The sequence below is a fragment of the Poecilia formosa genome, unplaced genomic scaffold (assembly GCF_000485575.1).
Source record: "Poecilia formosa unplaced genomic scaffold, Poecilia_formosa-5.1.2 Scaffold168, whole genome shotgun sequence".
In the NCBI taxonomy this organism is placed as follows: domain Eukaryota; kingdom Metazoa; phylum Chordata; class Actinopteri; order Cyprinodontiformes; family Poeciliidae; genus Poecilia; species Poecilia formosa.
In genome coordinates this window covers 12,008-21,323 of record NW_006800107.1, presented here as the reverse complement: position 1 = coordinate 21,323, position 9,316 = coordinate 12,008, and the positions used below count along the sequence as shown (strand labels likewise).

Genomic DNA, 9,316 nt, shown 5'->3' with positions numbered 1-9,316 from the left:
TGCTGCAGCAGTCCTGCTGAGCTGTTTGATTTATACAGCAGCACAAATTTATCGAAATTTACACAATTCCTACTTTTAGGTCTATTTAGACTATTGTGTCTCTGTGTTGCAACAAACTAGTAAAACTCTTTCAACTTTGTCACAACTACAACGAAAATTGTACCAATTTTATTTTCTCTCCAGATCAAAATCGCTCCATTAATCATTTCTTGGACTAAAAAAACGCAGGAAACTTGGAGGAAGATGAGGCTTTCAGAGTTTCCTGTTCTGCTCCTCCTTCACAGAACTAGCTACATACGAAGTGGCAAACATAGTGAGTTACAGAGACAAAGAGCAGATAGAAGCTCACAGGATGAAGGAGCATGTTGTAGATGGATGAATGCTGCAGTGACGAGAGATGGCTGAGATGAATGTTGGTGTAAAGCTGAAACTAATCGTCAGTTTGCAGAACTAAATCATTTCTGCCCTCCGACCTCATGGGGGTCAACTGGATGCTACCACAGCGTGTTGGGACAGAAAAAACAAAAAAGGAGGACTAAGTTTCTGTCAAAAAACTCTAAAATTTGACAGAAAAAAACAACTTGAAAAATTTAACATTTGCAAGAAGAAAATCATAAATCAAATTAATCTCAAAAGTTTTGCAGAAAAAACAAGGAAATTTCTAAGTTTGAAAAGTCAAAAATTTCAACTTCTCAAAATCAGAAATCTTATTTTTCTAGAAAATCTCTGGGCTTAATCTCAAAATTTCTGATTGTTTTTTTTCAGCCAATCTTTGTCTTTTTAAACTCAGAAATCTTCTTATTTTTTCTTACAAATTTCTGAGTTTAATCATAATCCTTTGGAGTTTTTTGACAGGAATTTACTCCATTCTTTTGTATTTATCTGTAATGGATTCTTCTTCAGTTTTCACTCCTTTCCCTTTATACTACAATGAACTCCAGAGTATTAGTAACTTCTGTGTTATTTTAAACTTTTCATTGCTGTAACTTAATTGTTAAATTTGAACTAAATGTATTACAAATTGCCACTAAAACAACCTAAATTAGCTTATAATCTCTCCTGAAATGCTACATTTTAGATGTTAAGAAGTACTAGATATTATATTTTGAAGCCTAGCATTTTCAAATGGGAAATATTAGACAAAAAAAACATTTAGGAACACAGAGAGGGATTTAGAGTAGGGATCATCACCCAGAACCCTTGGCACTTGGACAATAATGAATAGTTTATATAAAAATCTTCATGTTTAATTTTTTTTACACACATTCTGTGATGATTGCCCAAAAAACTATGCTCTTAGCAAAAACTGGGAACCAAGGACTGGTTCTATGGTTCTAGCTGTGCATATAAGTTTAATCAAATAGATAGTTTTCACAGTGATTGATCTCAGGAAGGTTTCTGTATTTATATGGTACCAACCACTTGTATGCAATAAGCAGATTTAAGCTTTTCTTCCTCATTAACAGAAACTTTGGAAGCATTTTTGGTCACTGCCATTAGAAAGCCAAATGTAAATAAACATTTATGAGCTTTGAAACTGATTTTTGACTTTGCAAATTTTGTCCAATCTGCAGCAGAAAGCAGGCGAAAACAGATATGATGACATTGTTGTTGGTAGATGACATCAAATTCATCCATGTGTAAATCTGTCATCAGATGCTCCGTGCGATGAATAACGTTTTAGGTTCATCTTCTGGTTACGAGTTTATTTTGCCAATAACTTTTCTATTTCTAATTTTTTAAAATAACCTTTGGAATCAGCACTTCGTATGGCTTCTGTTGGAACCACGTATGTAGATAATAACATATCAGTACAAACCGTCTAAAGACAATTTTCTCTGTATTCTCCAAAATGTGAGAGCAGGTTTTACTGATGGACAAGCAGATCTCCTGGGTTTTATTTCTCTGGAACAATAAAAGCTTATTACAATGATTCAAAGGAAAGGAAAAAAGTACTAATGTCATCAAAGTCTGGAAATTAGTGGTACCTCCAATCCAACAATCTATGGTGTATAAATATTACCAGGCAGTGATTTCCATTGACAAGAAGATTGTGTCTGGAGAGTTGGCAGTGGAAAAGTGACAATCATAAAAACTACATCAGTTTTTGTATTTGATAAAATACATTCTGTTTCTCAGGTTGTTTTTTACAGATGTAAGCACAAAAGCTGTAGATTCTTTACTTTAAATCAATGCATTCAGCTCAGCTAGTTAAAATTATTCACTGTTTTTTTTTCTACTAATGCTCTTTCTTATGGGATATTTTAAGCCAGCATGCTTTCTATGCTTTATTATTAGTGTTCTGCAGTGGTGGGCACACTTATGCTAATTAACTAAAGTGCTAATAATAGTTTTTTTGTTTAGCTCTTTAGCATTTTTGCTAACTTTGAGCACACTTAGTTTCTGCTAAATACATTTTTGGGATAAATTCTAAAAGCGCTAATTTAATTGGTCGTTCTGTAAACTTTCAGTTGAATAAAGTTTGACATCTTTTTAGTTTAGTTAGTGAGTGGAGACGGTTTAAGCAGCAGCTAAGTTTAGCGCTTTCTCATTAGCTTCTGCTAAACAATGTTTTGGTAACAGTATAGCTGAACCAGTGTGTCAGGGTTAGCGTATTTTTAGTTAGCTGTGCCCACCACTGTCTGTCTGTGAAGTTCTTTTTAATGAGGTGAAAAGCAAATGCATCACCTTTTGTGAAGCTATAAACTTTAGCACTGACCTTCAACCTTAGCATGGAGCCCCATCGCCATCATCTGCATGCTTTACAAACACATGGATGAGTTTGCTGTCTATTTTCTTGTAGCTTTCTGTCCAACACATTGATCTGCCAAAAAAGCCGGTTCATCTCCTTCACCAGGAAGCTGCAGGATGAATGTGGCACAACTGTCAGCAGCAGTGAAGCCCGACCTGTGGAAAATGTTGTGAGCGTGTCTTTGAGTCGTTCCAAGTCTGTTTGGGTCCAGTTGATTCGGGTCTGCCTGTCAGTCCCTGGGGTCCTGGCAGTGGGAGCAGTGGCTCATCTCTTCAGAGTAAAGCTCGACCTGGACGGTGATGTTCTGGAAACCAAACTTGTTGCAGAGCAGCTCTGTGGCCTCCTGAAGCACCGACTGAGCGTCGGCGCCTTCCTCTGATGGGGAAACAGAGACAGAGGGAACATTTCACTTGTGACATTGTAGATAGAAATAAAGAACATTTCCACCAGAAAAAAAATCTGAAATTAATCTCAGAAATTTTCTAGAAAAAGCAAATAAATTTCTGAGTTTCAAAAGTCAAAGTTTATTTTTTTTGCTTTTGAACATTTAAAAATTTTTCCAAAAGTCAAAACTTTCTGACTTTTGAAACTCATTCATTTCTTTGTTTTTTCTAGAAAATTTTCTGAAATTAATATAAAAAATTATGAGTTTTCAGTGGAAATTTACTCTTCCCTTTTTATGCAATGGCCCTAATATGCCGTCAGAACAAAAAGTCGCATTAACCATCAAATAAGTGCGAAATCTTTTGCAAATATTTCTAAATTATTCTCAAAATTAGTGATTGTTATTGCAAAAAATCATAAAAGCAATCATGAAATCCTTTAGGGACTGATAAGTGTGAAAAGATGTTAAATATTATTTAATTTTAAGGAATTATTTCTGAGATTAATCTCAAAGTTTCTGATTTTTCCAGCTTTTGAAGCTCATATATTTTCTTGTTTTGTCTAGAAAACTTTTTTAATATCAGATATTTTCTTGTTTTGACAGAAATGTATTCCTTTTTTCTGTCTACAGTGGCCCTAATATGCTGTTTTACATGTCTCACAATGATGTACATGTATTTTGTGTCAGAAGTGTTTTAAAACCTGTATGTTTTTGATGAATCCCAACATTCCCAGCCCTTAAAATTCTTATTTCTCTCCTTTTAGTTTCACTTTCACGTTTGTTCTGCTACCTATTGCCAGATGAACAGAAACCAGCGACTGTCCCAGCGTCAGGGCCCACAGGTGTAAAGAGTGAACAGACTTCACAGCTTTCACAGTCAGCAGCACTTCCTTCACAGAGTTGAACTCGATTCCTTTAGGCGATCCTGAAAAACAGCGGACTCCTAATTACTGCGATTCGCTCACTGCACAGATCAGTCTACAGTTCACAGTCAGTGTACTTACAAGATTTGTTTTTCATTTTTATTGTTGCCGTTGACTGCAGCACCATCAGCATGTTCTTGTTGAAGTATCAAGTTTTAGATTATTTATCTTAAGGTTCATTGACGTGTGAAGACATTTTCAGTCTAACTGCTTCCTCAGGATACGACCATCTGCTGTGGCTTTGTCCTACATAAACATGCAGCACTGACTGGTTGATGCTGCTTCGCTCTTAGTTTCTTTAATATTGTCTTATAATGTCATTACTGAGGACGCAAACGCAGAAAAAAGGGCAGAATGCGCATAATTAAAATAGATTTGAATTAATAGAACTCAGGAAGAGACTAGTGATAAATAAAAGAAAGACAGACAGAAATCAAACTTAAGATTCACTAGAATTACCAGAAATATAAACACAGGAACAAGATTTTCTCAGTTGAGTAGAAAGTTTTGTATGTAAGTTGACAAAGTAAAAGATTGTCCAATTAATAACGCTTAAAAAATTGCTTTTCTGTTGATTTTTCTGTTTTGTTAACCTTTTGCTTTGTCTTAATTTATCGCTTTTAGTTGCATAAAAAAAATACATGTTAGGATTTTTAAAAGCTCTACAGAAACGTGGCAGGTACTTAGTCAGATGGTCTAGACTCCTAATTGAAAAGTGATAATGTCTCCTAACATGTTCCTGTACCTTCCATGAGTATCCTGAAGACGTCTCTGAGGATGGTGAGGGTGGTGAAGAGGACGAAGATAGAAAACAGGAATGTACAGATGGGATCTGCCACTTTGTATTCCGGCTGAGAAAACAAAACGGAAAAGGAAAAACCCATCAGATGGCGCTTCCTGCTGACGTTAGATATTAACACGCTGAAGGCAAGAAAAGAAAAACAAACTGAAGATTTTTCCATGCTGGTTTCTTGGCACATAACATCTACTTTGTCGCAATACTATACATACTTTGCAAAATATGAACTTTTAATGCATGAAACTTTAGTTTTAATCACTCAGGAATCTTTTAAAGAGCCGACAGGATCAAACTGACGTTTCAGTCTCACCCTAACAAGAATCTAAATCTGACCCGAAAGTAGATGATGGTCGCTGCCACCGTGACGCCGATGCTCTGCAGCAGGTCGCCAAGCACGTGGATGAAAGCGGCACGGACGCTCGTGTTGCCATGGCTACCGAGGAGCATGTGGGAGTGGCCGTGACTGACGGGGCTCTGACCGTCCTCGTCAATCTGCTGATAGCCTCTGCCATGAGGGTGGAGGGTGGTGGAGTGGTGAAGGATGTAGGCCATTCTGCAGAACCACAGAAAGATCAGCTTTTAGTGAAATCACTTCTGATTCTGCTGTGATTCACTTTATTTATTACTTTTGCAGTGAAGAGATGTGGTGAACTAAAGGCTATTTAGTTCCAGAGTTGGGTTATAACTAGTTACATTTACTTAATTAAATTTACTTTGGTAACTGTAGACATTCTACTAAATAACCATCATGCTGATATTAAGGAGGAATGTAATCCTCATTAACACAGTTTCATCTTTCATCAAAATTTGAATATCTGTCTTGAAAAATGCATATTAGTGCATATTAGTGCAAGTTATAAACCATTTAAAATGCTCACTCTGATCAAGATCAAACAAACTGGATTGGTTTATTTTTAAAAAGATATTGAGCTTCCAAATTAAGTTAAAATATAATGAAAAATAAGAAATGGTTTGGATTTTATGTCATTTTTATTAGATTATTTTTATATTAAAATGTACTGAAGATAGCCTGTTTTGTTGAAATTGTATAAATTATTACTTAAAGAAACAATAAATTAAACAAAAATGTACAAACTCAACTGCTTAATATTAATGCATTTTTATGCTGCAGACAGGAAAGAAAGTGATTAAATTTTGTGACACTTTAGCTGTTTTTTAAAATATATTTGGCATAAAGCTATTAAATAACAAAGTACTTACATAATATTTACAATGACGGCGAATCCAGAAGTGACCAGCATGACATGGCCCTCAATCTCATAGTCGTTGCGTACAATCCTTTCGATGGCTAAGTAGACGAGCACTCCTGTAACGATCCAGATGGACATGACGGAGATGAACGCTCCCAGGATTTCTGTGAGGAGAGCAGAACCAGGAACCGATCACCTCACTGCACAACAACCCAAAACTTTACAGATCAGGAAGCTTCTGCCTGAGATGTAAAAGTTGGAATATACTGTAAATTAATTTAAATGTGACTTGTTATGCTTCCTTCAACAGGAACTAAACATGTTTAAAATGGCTGCAAACAGATGCGCAATTATAAAACCGTACTTCTTTGAAAAGCAGAAAAAGAGCCTCCTGCACAACCAACAAGAATGCAGCGAGTGGTTTCTGTTTGGTAAGTCAACAACAAAACAATTATCTTTTACAGCTTCCATTGTACAGCGAATTCAGTGGCAGGAAACATGCAGGAGTTCTACTTCGGTTGCCAGGTAACAGGCAGAGTTCTGCCTTGGTTGCCAGGTAACAGGCAGAGTTCTGCCTTGGTTGCTAGGTAACGGGCAGAGTTCTGCCTTGGTTGCTAGGTGAGGCGCAGTGCCTGCTGACTTGCACATTCTGGAGGTTTTTCAAAAGCCTCATTTTCCAGACATTCCATTGTACAAATGGAAGTACAAAAATTTACAAAATGTGAATTTTTACATGACATGTCCCCTTTCAAAGTTCAAGAATATCAACTGTATTTATTTTTTACATTAATATCTAAAGCAGCACTTAGTCCTACAGTTGTATTTTTTGCTTCCACTCTTTATTCTTATCACCTACTGTATGTCAAAATCAGTATCATCATCTCCATTTCCAATTACATTTTTTTTAAATAACTAGTAAAGATTATTCTGACCTGATCTGTGCCAGCCAAAGGTCATGGTTTTGGTGGGCGGTCTGGAGGAGATCCACAGGGAGAACAGGCTCACCATCATGCTCCCAAAGTCGGTGAGGAGGTGGGCGGCATCGGTCATGATGGCCAGGCTGTGAGCCAGGTAGCCTCCTGTTTGAAACACACTCAGCCTGTATGCTTGACAGAATTCTCTGAGTAATAAACTAAACTTTAAACAACGGCTTTCTTTGGTGATTAAACATGCAGTTTAAGAGCTTCATAGTTAGGATGTAGCCTCAGGTTTTACTCTTTTATTGCAAGTCATTTTGAATGTTTCAGTAGTCGGTAAAGGAATGTCAGCCAGTTTACACACTTAGCAACTAAGTTAACTTTTTACATTATTGCACATGCTACATAACCTTTAAAATATGTATTTTTGTCATCTTTGTTATTTTGTTCATATTATTAAAATGTCTGTGCTTACACAGAATCTAATGCACTGAACAGTTTGTGCACAGAATAAAGATGATCGGAAGCCATTTCCTTTTGCAAATCAAACTTATACTCCCAGGCCTAAGTGGAACCTGATGTGCAGCCAAATTATGGCATGAAATTGATGCATCTGTAAAAACATTTTGTGTCTTACTTTACAGAGAAAGTGCTATTTCCAGTCATATTCAATGACACCTTATCCCGTTTGGTTGTGCAGCACTAAAACACATAGAAACAAACAAAAACAACCACAGCCAGCTGTAATTGAAACAACACCAAGTCTAATCAAATTTCAGATGGAGCAAAACCAGGAAACCAGTGAAGCTCAACCAATTACCTGTCTGTCAGGACAAGTTCTTTTTGTTAGATTACAAAGATCTAAACCAAGATCACGAATCAGCAAAGTGTTTCTGGACTCCAGAAGCTATTACTGCACTGGTTTCCACTGGGGACGGCTGTCAGGACCAATCAAGCTTTCAGGGAAAGAAGGTTTTCTTCTGCTGTGTTTTTATTGGAGATGTACCTCCACTATTTGTGAGCTAGTAAAGAAGTAAAGTCTGAGTTTTTATTTTTTTTACTAAAAAGAAAACATTAAAGTAAACCTATAAAAGGTGTGTTTTTGGTATAAATTTGTCTTAAAAACATAAAATAAGAACCTGTTTGGTCACCAAAATGATTCAGTTTTCAACAAGACATTATTGCTCTAATAATATGTTGTTTATATATTTAAATATGTCTTAATTTAAAAATTAAAAAGTTGCACACCTGATTATTTGGACAGTGAAATTATTACATTTTCACCAAAATCTTTGGGTGTAATTTCTGAAATTGTAAACTTTTTACCGATGACCTCTCCGATCATGAAGACGAGGCAGACTGCAGAAGCGATGTAGAGTTTCTTCTTGGCCAGCAGCTTGTCACCACTTTCCTCGCCAACCAGAGTTTTGGGTAAATGGCAGTGTGCACCAATGTGCTGCTTCAGCTCCATAGCACCGGACATTCCTCCATTTTTTAAAGGGAAGTCTTGGTAGTGCTCTTTGGAGTCTGCAAAGGAGCTAAAAGGATGCAGAAACAGAGTCAAAGATGTCGGTCTATATGTTTTTGTTTTTATAGGTAGACAATGTTTTTATATCACATTGAACCTGCAGCAAGTTTGGTTATAATGTGTTTGTCTTGTAATGGCAGCAAATCTGCAGTGCATTAGGTGTCGACACCATTGATTTTCTTGAGTAAATGTTGCAGCAGACAGGAGTATCATTTAGAAGAGCTACAATGGATTTCAAACTGGAAACCTGACAGAATCTTCTGCGATCAATGTTTACTCAGATGGATGAATGGTGAGTGTAGTTATTCAGGGAGGAAACGGGTCAAATCGACTGGTGTTGTCCTTGAAAAGTAGCAAACACTCACAGTTTGTTTAAATTAAAAAGCACTCAAGGAATTAATATTACCAAGCTGGGAATACATTTAACATCGATTCACATTTATTCCAGTTAGTTTATGTCTCAGAGCTTCTGCTGATCTTCTGAATGACACATTTTGAGCAATTTGCTTGTTTTATGTTTCATCATCTTGTGGTTTTGCTACTTTATATTATTAGTTATATGATTAAACTTTGTCAGATTTTGCTATTTTGCAAAGTTTGTAAATATGAAAAATATAAAAAATATTTAAAAAAATGTAAGCTTCTTTACAAACAAAAATCTGAAAAGTGTGGCTTACGTGTCACCCTTTTACTTTGATACCCTAAATATATATACACTGCTCAAAAAAATAAAGGGAACACTCAAATAACACATCCTAGATCTGAATGAATGAAATATTCTCATTGAATACTTTGTTCTGT

At 36.1% G+C, this 9,316-nt stretch overlaps 1 protein-coding gene across 2 annotated transcripts in view; it reads right to left on the bottom strand.

The window, feature by feature from the left end:
• Positions 1-615: 615 nt before the first annotated feature.
• slc30a2 (solute carrier family 30 member 2) overlaps positions 616-9,316 on the bottom strand; it is a 13,994-nt gene continuing 5,293 nt past the window's right edge. For both annotated transcript variants that reach the window (XM_007564755.2, XM_016677887.1), the window contains 7 exons: positions 8,314-8,525; positions 7,003-7,149; positions 6,081-6,234; positions 5,193-5,412; positions 4,806-4,911; positions 3,928-4,062; positions 616-3,127 (listed from right to left, as the gene is read on the bottom strand). In XM_007564755.2, the coding sequence (XP_007564817.1) occupies positions 2,982-3,127; positions 3,928-4,062; positions 4,806-4,911; positions 5,193-5,412; positions 6,081-6,234; positions 7,003-7,149; positions 8,314-8,525 (1,120 nt within the window). In that variant the 3' untranslated portion in view covers positions 616-2,981. The remainder of the gene's footprint in view (positions 3,128-3,927; positions 4,063-4,805; positions 4,912-5,192; positions 5,413-6,080; positions 6,235-7,002; positions 7,150-8,313; positions 8,526-9,316) is intronic.